The 17,257-nt window shown below is 43.6% G+C and overlaps 1 protein-coding gene and 1 pseudogene across 1 annotated transcript; both read left to right on the forward strand.

Annotated features, from left to right (window-relative positions):
• Positions 1-16,376, forward strand: part of LOC116271720 — a 48,869-nt pseudogene extending 32,493 nt beyond the window's left edge.
• LOC116271719 (zinc finger protein 534-like) lies at positions 6,242-8,121 on the forward strand. The gene is given in 1 exon segment (XM_031660222.1): positions 6,242-8,121. A coding segment is annotated over 1 exon segment (1,548 nt). The 5' UTR covers positions 6,242-6,401; the 3' UTR covers positions 7,950-8,121.
• Positions 16,377-17,257: the final 881 nt, after the last annotated feature.

The following is a 17,257-nucleotide window of genomic DNA, read 5'->3' on the forward strand; positions in this document are numbered from 1 at the left end:
GGCTCTTCCAGCTGGATTGCCCTCTCGGCCATGATCCCAAAAGACTGGCCTTTATTATAATTGATCTTAAAGTTGCTTTTTACCATTCCTCTGGCGACAAGATTGTAGAAAATTTACTTGCTTTGTGCCAAATGACAAGAACCAGCCACCAGGTTTCAGTGGAAAGTACTACCTCAGGGGTGGCGGCGTTGGCTAAACATTCCAGAGTCAGAGTCCTTCAGCCAGTTAGAGACAGATTTTCGAGTTGTTGTATGTTGCTATATTGAGTTTTTGTATTGCTTGCAGGGGAAACAGAAGGTGAATTGACATTGTTTACTCACCTGGTGACCACGTGACCGTGATTGCTGAAACTGAAAACGTGACCAGAGGTTCCAAATCCCGAAGGTTCCTCCTGTGGTGAACTGCAGTGAAACCCCGTCTCTGTAAGTACAAAAACTAGCAGGCCAGTGGCGGGCGCTGCTGTAGTCCCAGCTACTTTCGGAGGCTGAGGCAGGAGAAATGGCGTGAACCAGGCTGAGGGGCTTTGCAATGTGTGAGCGAGAATCCGGACACTGCACTCCGCTAGGCGACAAGTGAACTCTGTCTCAAAAACAAAAAGAGAATGGGTGATGACTTTGAACAGTCAAGCTCATGAAACTGTCTGTCTTGATCCTGACCGATATCGCTCTCGAACAGCTACTCACCAGCAAAGATTCCTAACCGACACCCAGAGGCGAGGATTTCTGTGTGTCTTTCTAGGGTCGTGGTCTCGATCTCGACCAGTGATCCGCCGATCTCGGCCTCCCCAAAGTGCTGGGATTTACAGGCTTGAGCCACCCGGCGCCCGATATGGCAGTGATGACTTTTTAACCAGCAAGCTAGCAGGCGACGCGTTTAACAAAGGCACATCCTGCACAGCCCAAAATCCATTAAACCTTGAGTCACCACAGCGCATGTCCTTGCAAGGACAAGGTTGGGGATAGGGTCACAGATTAACAGCTTCTCAAATACAGAACAAAATGGAGTCTCTTATGTCTACTTCTTTCTATATAGACACAGTAACAGGCTGATCTCTTTCTTTTCCCCACATGCGAGGCTATGGCACAGGAAGTAGGTGTGTTGATTCTAAGCCCTAAACAGCATTATTTTTGATATTAGGATTCACTTTCAAAGAGACATATTATGCAAGGAAGCAACTCAGAAGAGGAAAGAAAAGAAGTCAGGAATGGCCCTCACTCATGTAAGGTAATATTCTCAGTGGATTCTTCTGTCTCTGTTTCTTCCTGAAATGCCAGGCATTGGAGTTGCCAATCTCTGACTCTGAAGGATCCTGCCTGACTCATTTCATTGCACTTACCCATGGCTTCTTCCACTTCCTTTCACTTCCACTTAAGATTCCAGTTGCCTATTACCCAGTGACATGAACTTGGGAAGAGGTCCCACTGGGCATGGACCTGCAAGGGGCTCACATCCAGACATGGAAGGAGATGGGATGAGGGCCCTGTGGTGTCAGTACTGTTGGGCAGCAGGGATTGTTCAGGGGCCACATCTGGATGCACTGAGAGTGTTCTGTGGACTAGGATTAGAGAAGCTGCATGTGGAATTCCTTTTTTTTTTTTTTTTTTTTTTGAGACAGAGTCTTACTCTGTTGCCCAGGCTGGAGTGTGGTTTTGTGATCTCAGCCATATACATGTATATGTGTACTAATGTATATGAGTGTTAGTATATATAAGTGTGTACATGTGATATGTTTGCATGAGTGCACAGATGAGCAAGGCTATAGTGTTTTATAAATAGCATGTCATAATTTTATATTATATATATTTTATCAGTTGAAATTATATCTATTTATCAGGATATTCAAATTTTTCTACATTATGTTAATGAGGCAATGGCTAAAAGAATCTTATAGTAATGTATTATGGGGATATCTATTATATATATGCACATATGATGAACTTTTAGGCAATTCCATGTTTTTAATCCTTGAAGTTGTTTTGAATTTACTGAATTAGGTAATTGTCAATTGACTTTTGATGCTGATCTGTTACTTAACTGTTTGGTTCTTTAGGTTAGATTCTCATGCTCAGAGACCTGGGATCTGGTGCTTACTCTGCTGTTTCAGCCCTCACACCTGGGGCAAGCCAGCGTGCATGTGAAAGAGTTGTCTCTTCAGTAAGATAGGAACAGATCATTCTTTCATTGGCTTTTGTTGCTATACCAGTTAGTTCATGTAAATCATTTAGAATAGTGCCTATCACATGGGAAGTGTTCTTTTCAGCCATTGCTACTGTTATCATCACAGTTTTCAGATTTTGGCCATTTTAAAATTTTATTTTATTTTATTTTTTTTGAGACAGGGTCTCACCCTGTCACCCAGGCTGGAGTGCAATGGCACAGTCTCGGCTCACTGCAACCTCTGCCTCCCAGGTTCAAGCCATTCTCCTGCCTCAGCCTCCTGAGTAGCTGGAATTAGAGGTGCACAACTCCATGCCCAGCTAATTTTTTGTATTTTTAGTAGAGATGGGGTTTCACCATGTTGACCAGGCTGGTCTTGAACTCCTGAGCTCCTGATCCACCTGCTTCGGCCTCCCAAAGTGCTGGGATTACAGGCGTGAGTCACCACCCATGGCCCAGATTTTGACCATTTTTAAAAACCACTATAGGTCGGATGTGGTAGCTAATGCCTATAATCCCAGCATTTTTGTAGGCTGAGGTGGGAGGATTGCTTGAGCTTAGGGGTTTGAGACCAGCTTGGACAACCTGATGAGACTCTGTCTCTACAAAACATACAAAAATTAGCTGGGCATAGTGGTGTGAGCCTGTAGTCCCAGCTACTCGGGAGGCTGAGGTTAGAGGATTACTTGAGCCTGGGAGGCAGGGGTTTCAGTGAGTCGATATCACACCCCTGCATTCCAGTCTGGGAAACAGAGTAAGATCCTATCTCAAAAAGAGAAAGAGCACTGTAGACATTGTCATCTCTGAAGACACACTTGTATCTCAGGTAGATACTAAATATCACTAGATGTGTCAAAAATAATACCTCACATTTCTTTTTCTTTTCTTTTCCTTTTTTTTTTTTTTTTTTTTTGAGATGGAGTCTCGCTCTGTTGCTGAAGCTGGAGTACAGTGGTGCAGTCTCGGCTCACTGCAAGCTCCATCTCCTGGATTCACGCCATTCTCCTGCCTCAGCCTCCTGAGTAGCTGAGACTATAGGCGCCCCCCACCACGCCTGGCTAATTTTTTGTATTTTTAGTAGAGATGGGGTTTCACCGTGTGGCCAGGATGGTCTTGATCTCCTGACCTCATGATCCACCCGCCTCTGTCTCCCAAAGTGCTGAGATTACAGGCATGAGCCACCGTGCCCGGCAATAATACCTAACATTTCTGTAGAGATAACCGTGGTTTAATTTTTTGTTTGTATTACTTGTATTATCCACAAAATGAAACATGTACTCTGATTTAAAGAATGTCACCACTTCTTATGGAAAAGTGTAATAAAACACAATCACAGACACATAACTAACTCAAGAATACGTTAATGTGGGTTTGTCACAATGCTCACTTCAATGCAGTCAATCCTTCCAACTATCTTCTCATTCTCTTTGAAGATAAGTACTCTCTCCATATCCTGTTTTTGAAATGTGGATTTCCTTTTAGGGACAATTGTTATTCAGGGATGTGGCCATAGAATTCTCTCAGGAGGAGTGGAAATGCCTGAACCCTGGGCAGAAAGCTTTATACAGGGATGTGATGTTAGAGAACTACAGGAACCTGATCTCCCTAGGTGAGGATAATGTTCCTCCAGAAGCCTGGATCTGCTCTGGTATATCTTTTTGCATTTTCTCTTGTCTGTCTCTTGGGAGCCCCTGCATTGCTTGACTGAGATTGAAACCTGTTGACTGAGAAATGAAAAGCATTATCCTTTCTGGACTTCAAATGTCCCCTTACACCAGCCTGATCAACATGGTGAAACCCCATCCCTACTAAAAATACAAAGATTAGTCAGGCATGGTGGTACATGCCTGTAGTCCCAGCCACTCGGGAGGCTGAAGCAGAAGAATTGCTTGAACCTGGGAGGCAGGGGCTGCAGTGAGCTGAGATCATGCCACTGCACTCAAGCCTGGGCAACAGAGTGAGACTCTGTCTCAAAAAAAAAAAGTCCCCTTTCTTCAGATATTCTGCTTCCTTCATGATTCGTCATTGGTGGCACCACTGCTGAAGTAAGCATGAAACCTTATGACAGACTTAATAATTATTCAATTCCCTGTTTTATACCCCTGTGCTTTTGATTCAGTAGTTCTTGAAAGGGGGCTTGATGTCTACATGTTGCAATGTTCCCTCAGCATTCAGAAGGTGGCAGTCAGTGGATGAATTTGTGACATATTCTTGATTAATTTGTAATAGGCTCTCTCCTACCTAAATATAGGGCTTGGATTTCGGAGATGCCACAGCACACACATTTATTCTTTCTTTTTATAAATAGGAATCTGTCTTCCTGACCTGAGTGTTATCTCCATTTTGGAGCAAAAGAGAGATCCCTGGACTCTGCAGAGTGATGTGAAAGTAGCAAACAATCCAAATGGCAGGGGAGTACCATCAAAGGGTGAAAAACAGAGTGGAATTCGGTGGGCAGAGTGGAGGCCCATAATTTTTTGTTTTGAGACAGGGTCTCCTTTGTCATCTATGCTGGGGGAGTGCAGTGGCAATCACAGCTCACAGCAGCAGCAAACTCCTGGACTTAGGGATGATCCTTCTGGCTGGTCTTCCAAAGGAAATGTTGGGATTACAGGCTTGAGCCACTATACTCTGCAAAGCCACACTATTACATAGTGTTTGGGAAACTCTGCAAGTGGGAGAATTCTGTGGGAAAACCAAAGTTGAAATCCTTTGAGTTGTGAACAGACAATTGTCTTTTTTTTTTTTTTTTGAGACGGAGTCTTGCTTGGTCGCCCAGGCTGGAGTGCAGTGGTGCGATCTCAGCTCACTACAAGCTCTGCCTCCCGGGTTCCTCCGCAGCCATTCTCCTGCCTCAGCCTCCCGAGTAGCTGGGACTGCAAGCCCGCCACCACGCCAGGCTAGTTTTTTGTGAGGCGGGTCTCGCTCATCGCCAGGCTGGAGTGCAGTGGCCGGATCTCCAGCTCACTGCAAGCTCCGCCTCGGGTTTTACTGCGCCATTCTCCTGCCTCAGCCTCCCAAGTAACTGCTGGGACTACAGAAACCCGCCATCTCGCCCGGCTAGTTTTTTTGTGTTATTTTTTAGTAGAGGCGGGTTTCTGCCCGTGATGCCAGGATGGTCTCGATCTTCTGACCTCGTGATCCCACCCGTCCTAGGCCTCCCAAAGTGCTGGGATTACAGGCTTGAGCCCACGGCGCCCGGCCTTTTTGTGTATTTTTAGTAGAGGCCGGGGTTTCACGGGTTAGTGAGGATGGTCTCGATCTCCTGACCTCGTGATCCACCCGTCTCGGCCTCCCAAAGTGCTGGGATTACAGGCTTGAGCCACCGCGCCTAGCCTGTTCTCTTGTTTTTAATGATCTCCCATGTTTGTTATCCTCATTCTTTTCACGTATTATTTTTCTCATTTTATTTAATTTTCTGTCTCTGTTATCTTTTATTTTTGTATCTGGAGTTTTATTTATTTATATATTTATTTGTTATTCTTTAAGCCATATTTTCTCATCTTTTCATAGGCCTTTATAGTAGTTTTTGGTTTAGGTTTGGGAAAACAACCACTTTTTTCAGTTATTTTTTATAATGTGCTGTGGGAGACCTTACTTCTTGTAAGGGTATATGAACACTCGATTCTTTTCTGGGCTATATCTTTCCTGACTTTGTGAAAGTAGTATTACAAATGTCTACACTGCTGCTCTTAAATATCTTATTTTCCTTAAGAGACTTATCCCTGCTTTTTCACAGAAGCTGTTAGTTTCTCTTTTATTTGTCTGCTTATAATCTCTCTCAAGCTCTCCCATAGTTCCCCTGACTCCTGCAGATTCCAGATGCTCCAGTACATCACCTCACTCCCTTGTGTTTTCTGCATTACCAACATGTTATACGAAGTATGCTGATACTGGCCTGGCACGGTGGCTCATGCCTGTAATCCCAGCACTTTGGGAGGCTGAGGCAGGTGGATCATGAGTCAGGAGTTTGAGACCAGCCTGACCAACATAGTGAAACCCCGTCTCTACTAAAAATACATAAAGTTAGCCAGGCGTGGTGGCAGTCACCTGTAATCCCAGCTACTCGGGAGGGAGAATTGCTTAAACCCAGGAGGCAGAGGTTGTAGTGAGCTAAGATCACACCATTGCACTCTGGCCTGAGTGACAGTGTGAGACTCCATCTCAATAAAAGCAAAGTATGCTGATACTTTCAATGTCTGAGTCAAGTGATCCAGAATCTTGTTTTCTGTCAGACTTTAAACATGCCAGAATCAGGGATTAAGTTCCAATGTTTTCTTGCTTTTCTAGAGAAGAGTTCTAAATTGGGAAGCAATGCAGGAAATAAGCCACTTAAAAATCAACATGGATTAACTCTTCAGTTACATCTGGCTGAATGGCAGCCACTTCAAGCTGTAAGGAATATTTATGGATGTAAGCATGTTGAAAAATCTATCAGTGACAATTCTTCAGTTTTACCAGTTCAAATAAGTTTTTCCAATGTCAAAACCCATATTTTTAATGACTACAAAAATGATTTTGTTTTTTCTACAATACTCCCACAAGAACAGAAAATACACATTAGGGGAAAACCTTATGGATGTAAAGAGCATGGCAAAGTCTTCAGAGCGTCTTCAAGCCTTATTAACCATCAAGTAATCCATATTGCAGATGTACCTTACAAACAAAGTGACTGTGGCGAGATCTTTAGTAGCAATTCAAACCTTGCACAACATCAAGGAATCCATACTGGAGAGAAGCCTTACAAATGTAATGAATGTGGCAAGGTCTTCAATCAGAATTCATACCTTGCACAACATCAGAAAATTCATACTGGAGAGAAACCTTACAATTGCAATGAATGTGACAAAGTCTTTAGTCACCATGCCTACCTTGCACAACATAGGAAAATTAATACTGGAGAGAAGCCTTACAAATGCAGGGAATGTGGCAGAGCATTTAATGTGTGCTCCAGTCTTACTGCTCCTCTTGTAATCCATACTGGAGAGAAACCTTATGATTGTAAGGAACGTGGCAAGGTCTTCAGTCACAAGTCTTCCCTAACCATTCATCGGACAATTCATACTACACAGAGACCATACAAATGTAAGGAATGTGGTAAGGGCTTTAGTCGAATTGCATTCCTTGTGAGGCATTGGAAAGTTCATACTGGAGAGAAACCTTACAAATGTAATGAGTGTGGCAAGGTCTTTATTGGCAATTCACGCCTTGCACGACATAGGAAAATTCATACTGGGGAGAAGCCTTGCAAATGTAATAAATGTGGCAAAGCATTTAGACAGTATTCAGATCTCACTGCCCATTTTCTAATCCATACTGGAGAGAAACCTTATGAATGTATAGAGTGTGGCAAGGTCTTCGGGCACAAGTCTTCCCTAACCTATCACTGTAGAATTCATACTGGAGAGAAGCCTTGCAAATGTAACGAATGTGGCAAGGTCTTCCGTCAGAATTCACACCTTGCACGACATAGGAAAGTTCATACTGGAGAGAAGCTTTACAAATGTAATGAATGTGGCAAGGTCTTCAGTCAGAATTCACACCTTACACAACATAGGAATATTCATACTGGAGAGAAGCCTTACAGTTGTAATGAATGTGGCAAGGTCTTCAGTAGGAATTCACACCTTTCACGACATAGGAAAATTCATACTGGAGAGAAGCTTTATAAATGAAATGAATGTAGCAAAGTCTTCAGTCAGAATTCACACCTTGCACAACATAGGAATATTCATACTGGAGAGAAGACATACAGTTGTAATGAGTGTAGCAAGGTCTTTAGTAAAAACTGAATCCTGGTACAACATTGGAGAATTCATACCAGAGAGAAGCCTTAAAAATTTAGTGAAGCTGGCAGGGCACAGTGGCTTACACCTGTATTCCCATTACTTTGGGAGTCCAAGGTTGGTGGATGATGGGGTCAGGAGATCAAGACCATCCTTGCTAACATGGTGAAACCCTGTCTCTACTAAAAATCAAAAAAAAAAAAAAAAAAAAAAATAGCTGGCTATGGTGGCAGGTGCCTATAGTCCCAGCAACTTGGGAGGGTGAGGCAGGAGAATGGCATGAACCTGGGAGGTCGAGCCTGCAGTGAGCCGAGTGAGCCACTGTACTCCAGCCTAGGCAACAGAGTGAAACTCCGTCTCAAAAAAAGAAAAAAAAAAATTTAGTGAAGCTGTCAGGCGTGGTGGCTCATGCCTTTAATCCCAGTACTTTGGGAGGCTGGGCCGGATCACCTGAGGTCGGAAGTTCGAGACCAGCCTGACCAACATGGAGAAATCCTTTCCCTACTAAAAATACAAAATTAGTTGGCTGAAGTGGCAGGCACCTGTGATTCCAGCTACTTGGGAGGCTGAGGCAGAATTGCTTGAACCCAGGAGGCCGAGGTTGTGGTGAGCCAAGATCGCACCATTGCACTCCAGCCTGGGCAAGAGGAGCAAAAAAAAAAAAAAAAAAAAAAAATTTGGTGAAGCCTTACAAAAGTAATAAATATGGCAAAGAATTTCTTACGAAATCAGGCGTCTCTATCCATCTGTTAATCCATACTAGAAGGAAACCTTACAAATGTAAAGAATACATGAAGGTCTCCAGGCTTATGTTTCCTCCAGGCTTATGTTTCCCCTGAATTTCAAGAGAATTCACGCTGGTGATCGACTGTAAACATGTAACAAGTGTAGCAAGGTCTTCACTTAAAATATACACCTTGTAAACTATCTTAGAATCCATACTGGAGAGAAACCTTACAAATGAATGTGACATCTTCAAATAAAATGCACACCTGGCACAACATTGGAAAATTCATACTGCAGAGATAACTTTTAAATGTAATGAATGTGACAAGGTCAAAGTCACAATTCACTCCTTGTACATCAAAGAATTCATACTGGAGGCTGGGTGCAGTTGCTCATGCCTGTAATCCCAGCACTTTGGGAGGCCAAGGCAGATGGATCAGTTGAGGTCAGGAGTTTGAGACCAGTCTGACTGACATGTTGAAACCCCATCACGACTAAAAACAAAAAAATTAGGTGAGGTGGTGGGTGCCTGTAATCCCAGCTACTCAGGAGGCTGAGGCAAGAGAATCACATAAACCCGGGAGACGGAGGTTGCAGTGAGCCAAGAATGTGCTACTACACTCCAGCCTGTGTGACAGTGTGATTCCATCCCCCCCGCAAAAAAAAAGAATTCACACTGGAAGGAAGCATTACAAATGTAATGAATATGGCAGAGTATTTAGAGGGTGTTCAGGTCTTACTGTTTATCTTGTAATTCATAGTGGAGAGAAGTCTTTTTTTTTTTTCTTTCTTTTTTTAAGAAACAGAGTCTCGCTCTGATGTTCAGCCTGGAGTGCAGTGGTGCAATGTCAGCTAATTGCAACCTCCACCTCCTGGGTTCAAGCGATTCTCCTGCCTCTACCTCCCAAGTAGCTAGGACTACAAGCACATGATGCCATCATGCCTGGCTACTTTTTTGTATTTTTAGTAGAGACAGGTTTTCACCATGTTAGCCAGGCTGGTTTCAGACCCACCTGGGTAACATAAGGACAACTCCACCTCTACAAATAAAAAAATTTGCCAGGTGTGTTGGTACATGTCTGTATTCCCAACTATTTGGGAGACTGAGGCAGAAGGATCATTTAAGCCTGGGAGGTTGAGGCTGCAGTGAGTCATGTTTGCAGTGCTGAACTCCAGTCTGGGTGACAGAGTGAGACCCTATCTAGAAAAACAAAGAAACAAATCAGCGAACAAACAATGTGAAAGGTCTTCAGTCACAAGTATTCCTTAACCAATCACCATAGAATTCATACTGCAGAGAAGCCTTACAAATTCAGTGAATGTGGCAAAGCATTTAGATAATGTTCAGGCCTTATTGCTCATCTTGTAATCCATACTGCAGACAAACCTTACAACTGTAATGAATGTGGCAATGTCTCCAATTGAAATTCACACCTTGCAAATCACCACATAATGGAGAGAAACCTTACTAATGCAAATCACCACATAACGGAGAGAAACCTTACAAATGCAATGTACACGGTAAGATGTTTTAGTCACAATTCACACCTTGGACAGCATCAGATAATTTATTCATGAAAGAGTCCTTACAAACTGTGTATGGAAATCTCATCATGAACTCTAGCATTAATGAACATCAGAGATTCCATACCAAGGAGAAATCATATAAATGTATGTGACCCAGGCTTTCCTGAGGCCTTCCAAATCACTAGAAATCAAAATACACTTCTTGGATAAAACCACACAGATGGATTGTGTATACTGAGGATATCCAAGGACCATTACTGGAGAACATGATAGAATTTAATTATTCTTATCTTTTTTCCTATAAGTGTTGGGAACAGGCCCCCAAATCTGGCCAGAAACAGGCTCCAAAACTGGCCATAAACAAAATCTGTAGTGCTGTGATATGTTCTTGATGGTAATGACGCCCACCCTGAAGGTTGTTTGTTTACCAGAATGAGGGCAAAGAATACCTGGCCCACCCAGGGCAGAAAGCCGCTTAAGGTTTCCCTGAACCACAAATAATAACATGTGCCATCTGTGCCTTAAGGACATGTTCCTGCTGCAGATAACCAGAGCCCATCCCTTTGTTTCCCATAAGGAATGCTTTTATGTAATCTATAATCTATAATGCTTATCACTGGCTTGCTATCAATAAATATGTGGGTAAAACTCTGTTCGTGGTTCTCAGTTCTGAAGGCTGTCAGCCCCCTGATTTCCCACTCCACACTCTATATTTCTGTGTGAGTGTCTTTTAAGTCCTTTAGCACCGCTGGGTTAGGGTCTCCACCACTGAGCTGGTCTCAGCACAAAGCTACTTGGGATCTTGACATGTGCCTCCTTCTACAAGCCTTTCACTGTGGTCTCTGGGAAAGAATCAATTGAAAGAATCAATAGGATGACAGGGCTGATTTCACTAGCTGGAGATAATTTCTATTCAGTTTCCTAGAAGAACAACACTGCTTTTTTATATTAAATGTTGTCTGATTTAGACAGCAGGGACATGGGTAGAGAATAACATAAAATGATGACTGCATGAAGCAGTCAGGCTTATTGCCTTCCGCCCACCCTTTTCTTGACAAGGGTGTAGTGCTTCTGTGCTCTAATAGCCATAAAATAGAGCATGCCATTAAAGGCATGACATTTTTATGGGAAGAGAATAATTGTTGTTCGGTACTGATTACATGGTAGAAATCATGCAGGGGAAGGGGTGATTACCTCCTCAATTGAATAGCAATAGTTCCTGTTTAGCAAAGATGGAAAACAGTAGTCTGATTTTTGAAGTGGAAGAGAAAATATGCATTTTCTCTTAAGTCTGAGCACACAGAATGGGAATGTTATTAATTTTCGATAACCTGATGACAGTGTGCTTAGGTGATTATCTTTTTGGGATGAATTTCCCATGTGTTCTTTGAGCTTCGTGGATGTCTAGGTCTCTAGCAAGGCTGGGAAAGCTTTCCTTAATTATTACCCTAAATATGTTTTCTAAACTTCTAGATTTCTCATCGTCCTCAGAAATGCCGATTATTCTTAGGTTTCATTGTTTAACATAATCCCAGACTTCTTCAAGGCTTTGTTCATATTTTCCTATTTTTTCTTTGTCTTTGTTGGATTGCGTTAATTCAAAAACTTTGTCTTTGGGAGGCTGAGATGGGCAGACCACAAGGTCAGGAGTTCAAGACCAGTCTGGCCAATATGGTGAAACCCCATCTCTACTAAAAATACAAAAATTAGCTGGGTGTGGTAGTGAGTGCCTGTAGTCCCAGCTACTCCGGGGGCTGAGGCAGAAGAATTTGCTTGAACCTGGGAGGTGGAGGTTGCAGTGAGCCGAGGTCTCACCACTGTACTCCAGCCTGGGCGATGGAGTGAGACTCGCATCTCAGCTCACTGCAAGCTCCGCCTCCCGGGTTCACGCCATTCTCCGGCCTCAGCCTCCCGAGTAGCTGGGACTACAGGCGCTGCCACCTCGCCTGGCTATTTTTTGTATTTCTTAGTAGAGACAGGGTTTCACCGTGTTAGCCTGGATGGTCTCGATCTCCTGACCTTGTGATCCGCCCATCTCGGCCTCCCAAAGTGCTGGGATTACAGGCTTGAGCCACCGCGCCCGGCCTGAAATTCTTTTTTCTGCTTGTTTGATTCTTTTGCTGAGACTTTCCAGAGTGTGTTGCATTTCTGTAAGCACATCCATTGTTTCCTGAAGTTTTGATTGTTTTTTATTTGTGCTATCTATTTAACTGAAATTTCTCTCCTCATTTATAGTATCATTTTATTTCTCTAGTGCCTCCTTGATTAGCTTAATAACTGACCTGATTTCAGGTAAATCAGGGATTTCTTCTTGGTTTGTATCCAATGCTGGTGAGCTAGTATGATTTTTTGGAGGATGTTAAAAAATCGTGTTTTGTTATATTACCAGAGTTGGCTTTGGTTCCTTCTCATTTGCTTAGGCTGTGTCAGAGGGCACGTCTAGGGCTTAAGGCTGTTGTTCAGATTGTCACGCGGAGTGTTCCCTTGATGTAGTACTCTCCCCCTTTTCCTAGGGATGTGGCTTCTTGAGAGCCGAGCTGTAGTGATTGTTATCTCCTATCTGGATGATCTAGCCAGCAGCAGATCTACCAGGCTGCAGGCTGGTACTGGGAGTTGTCTGCACAGAGTCCTGTGATGTGAACTGTCTGTGGGTCTCTCAGCTGTGGACACCAGGACCTGCTCCAGTGTAGGTGGCAGGGGGGTGAAATGGACTCTGTGAGGGTCCTGAGTTTTGGTTGTTTAATGTACTAATTTTGTTCTGGTTGGCCTTCTGCTAGGCCTCCTTTTTTTATTTTTTTATTTTTATTTATTTTTTTATTTATTTATTTATTTATTTTTTTTTTGAGACGGAGTCTCACTGTGTCTCCCAGGCTGGAGTGCAGTGGCGCGATCTCGGCTCACTGCAAGCTCCGCCTCCCAGGTTCAGGCCATTCTCCTGCCTCAGCCTCCGAGTAGCTGGGACTACAGGCGCCCGCCACCACGCCCGGCTAGTTTTTTGTATTTTTAGTAGAGACGGGGTTTCACCATGTTAGCCAGGATGGTCTCGATCTCCTGACCTCGTGATCCGCCCGCCTCGGCCTCCCAAAGTGCTGGGATTACAGGCTTGAGCCACCGCGCCCGGCCTATATATACTTTTTTATCCATTTGTTCGTGATGAAAATGTAAGTTGATCCCATATCTTGGCTATTGAGAACAGTACTGCAGTAAACATGCGTGTGCAGATTTCTATTTATTCTCATTGCCTCTCTCTCTCAGTCGTGCACTTGCTCATGCTTGCTCTCACTCTCTCTCTATTTCTCTCTTTCCAGCAGTGGGATTGTTGGATCATGTGGTAGTTCTGTTTGTAGTTTATTGAGGAAACTCCATACTCTTTTCCATGACGGCTATACTAATTTGCATTCCCACCAACCAGTGTGCTAGCATTTTCTTCCTTTGCATATTCACCAGCATTTGTTATTTTTTGTATTTTTGATGATGTCCATTCTAATGAGGTGAAGTTATATTTCACTGTGGTTTTCATTTGCATTTACTTGATGATTAGTGATGTTGAGCATTTTTTCACAGGCTTGTGGGTCGTTTGTATGTCTCCCTTTGAGAAATGTCTTTTCAGGTAATTGCTCCATTTTTCAATTGGCTTTAAAAATTTATTTGTGGCCAGGTGCGGTGGGTCACACGTATAATCCCAGCACTTTGGGAGGCCGAAGCAGGTGGATCACGAGGTCAGGAGTTGAAGCCCAGCCTGGCCAAGGTGGTGAAACTCTGTCTCTACTAAAAATACAAAAATTAGCCAGGCGTGGTGGTGCACCCCTGTAATCCCAGCTACTTGGGAGGCTGAGGCATGAGAATAACTTGAACCCTGGAGGGGGTAGGTTGCAGTGAGCCAAGATCACGCCACTGCACTCCAGCCTGGGTTACAGAGTGAGAGTCCGTCTCAAAAAAAAAAAAAAAAAATTGCTATCGAGGTGTTTGAGTTTCTTATATATTCCGTTTATTAATCCCTTGTCAAAAGGATAGATTGTAAATATTTTCTCCAATTCTGTCACTTGTCTCTTCACTATCTTGACTGTTTCCTGTGCTGTGCAGAATCTTTTTAGTTTGACATAATCCATTTTGTCTATTTTTGCCCTTGTTGCCTGTGTTTTTGAGGTCTTACCTAAGACATCTTTGCCCAGATCAATGCCCTGAAGAGTTTTCCTATTGTTTCTTATAGTTTTATAGTTTCAGATCTTCCATTTATGTCAAATCCATTCTGATTTTATTTTTGTGTGTGGTGAGAAATAGGGGTCTAGTTTTATTTTTCTGCATATGGATATCCAGTTTTCCAGCACAATTTTTTGAAGAGACTGTCGTTTTTCCCAATGCATGTTCTTTGTCAAAAATCAGCTGGCTGCAGGCCGGGCGCAGTGGCTCACGCCTGTAATCCCAGCACTTTGGGAGGCCGAGGCGGGCGGATCACAAGGTCAGGAGATCGAGACCATGGTGAAACCCCGTCTCTACTAAAAATAGAAAAAATTAACCGGGCGCAGTGGCGGGCGCCTGTAGTCCCAGCTACTCGGGAGGCTGAGGCAGGAGAATGGCGTGAACCCGGGAAGCGGAGCTTGCAGTGAGCCGAGATTGCGCCACTGCACTCCAGCCTGGGCGACAGAGCAAGACTCCGTCTCAAAAAAAAAAAAAAAAAAAAAAAAAATCAGCTGGCTGCAAAGATGTGGGTTTATTTCTTTGTTCTCTGTTCTGTTCAGTTAGTCTATGTGTCTATTTTTATCCCAGTAACAAGCTGTTTTGGATACCATTACTTTCTAGTATATTTTGAAGTCAGGTAGTGTAATATCCCTCAGGTTGGTTCATTTTGCTCAAAACTGCTTTGGCTTTTTTGGATCTTCTGTAGTTCCCTATGAATTTTAGGATTTTTTGTTGTTGTTGTTTTTTGAGACGTGGTCTCTCTCTATTGCCAGGGTTGGAGTGCCATAGAGCGATTTCAGCTCACTGCAATCTCTACCTCCCAGGCTCAAGCGATTCACCTACCTCAGTCTCCTGAGTAGCTAGGACCTCGGGTGCGCACCACTGCACCTGGTTAATTTTTGTATTTTTTGTAGGGTTGGGTTTTGCATTGTTGCCCAGGCTGGTCTCAAATTCCCGAGCCAGGCGATCCACCCATCTTGGCGTCCCAAAGTGCTGGAATTACGGGCATAAGCTACCGCACCCAGCCATAGGATTCTTTTTTTTCTATTTCTGTGAATAATGTCTTTGGATATTTTGAAAGAGAATGTATTGAAGCTGTACCTTGCGTTTGGTAGTGTGATCATATACACAATATTAAGTTTTCCCCCCCATCAAGATGAGATGTCTTTACTTTTTGTGTGACCTTTCCTTCTTTCATCGCTGTTTATAATTTCCTACCCAGAGATTTTCCACTTCTGGCCTGGGACGCGCGTCTTCAGGGTGGAAGCCTGGCACACGTCCGGAGGTGCCGAGGAGCCAACCAGCGCAAACTTTGGGGGAAATGAGGCCCTCTGCCCTTGCCCCGCGCTCCGCTAGCATTTCCTTCCCTCTCTACTTTGCTTGGTGATGCAAAACGCGTGAGGCTCACGGCAAGGGGCCGAGGCCGCAGGGCCCCCGGGCCCACCCCTCATCCACGCAGTACAGTACTGGACGCCCCGGCGGCTGTCCTAAGCAGAGGCTGCCTGGAGCTAAGACCCGCCCTTTCACCCAGCACGGGGGCCCAGTCCGCGGAGGAGGGCAACATGCAGCTCCGCTTTGCCTGGCTCTCGGGCATGCGCGCTATGACCTGTACAGTGCCTATGGTTACACAATACCACCTATGGAGAAGGCTCTTGTGAAAATGGACATTCAGATAGCACTTTCTTCTCGGTATTATGGAAGAGTAGCTCCACGGTCTGGCTTGGCTGCAAAACACTTTGTAGATGTAGGAGCTGGTGTCACAGATGAAGATTATAGAGGAAATATTGGTGTTGTAGTCTTTAATTTTGGCAAAGAAAAGTTTGAAGTCAAATAACGTGATCGAATTGCACAGCTCATTTGTGAACGGATGTTCTATCCAGAAATAGAAGAAGTTCAAGCTTTGGATGACACCAAAAGGGGCTCAGGAGGTTTTGGTTCTACTGGAAAGAATTAAAATTTATGCCAAGAACAGAAAACGAGAAGTCATACCTTTTTCTTAAAAACAAGGAGTTTTTGCTTAAAGTGTTTTGGTGTTTTGCACTTCTGTAAAGTACTAGCTTTACCTTCTAAAAGTACTGCATTTTTTTTTATGATCAAGGAAAAGATCATAAAAAATATTTCTTTGTGTTTGGATCACAAAGAAACTTTGTTTTTCTGCAATAGTTGTATGTAAATCTACTTCGTAGTGAGCTGATGTAAACAGTGTCTCCTAAAAATCAAATGTAAATCAGTTACAGATTTTTAAAAAATCCTGCATTATTTAATTCAAGAAATGACACCCCTTCAGCAACTTAAAAAAAAAACAAAAAGTGTGTTTTTGGTTTTTTTGTGTGTTTTTGGTTCTTGTTTTTTTGTTTTGTTTTGTTTGGAGACGGAATTTCACTCTTGCTGCCCAGGCTGGAGGGCAATGGCCCGATCTCTGCTCTCCACAACCTCCAACTCCCAGGTTCAAGCCATTCTCCTGCCTCAGCCTCCCGAGTAACTGGGATTACAGGCATGTGCCACAAAGCCCAGCTAATTTTGTATTTTTAGAAGACACAGGATTTCTCCATGTTGGTCAGGCTGGTCTCGAACTCCCAACCTCAGGTGATCTGCTCGACTTGGCCTCACAAAGTGCCGGGATTACAGGTGTGAGCCACTGTGCCCAGCTGTGTGTGTAATTTTTAAGAGAGACGGACTCGCTCTGTTGCCCAGGCTAGTCTTGAACATTTAGCCTCAAGAGATCCTCCCATCTCAGCCTCCCAAAGTGCTAGGATTGGAATGAGACCACCACTTTTCCTGTTGTCCTTCCCAGCTTCTCTGCCACCTCCCCTTTTCCCTAGTGTATAAGACAAGAGAAAAGGGAGAAAGCAAAAAGTTGGAAAGAAACAGAAGTAAGATAA

The sequence above is a fragment of the Papio anubis genome, chromosome 20 (assembly GCF_008728515.1).
Source record: "Papio anubis isolate 15944 chromosome 20, Panubis1.0, whole genome shotgun sequence".
NCBI lineage: Eukaryota > Metazoa > Chordata > Mammalia > Primates > Cercopithecidae > Papio > Papio anubis.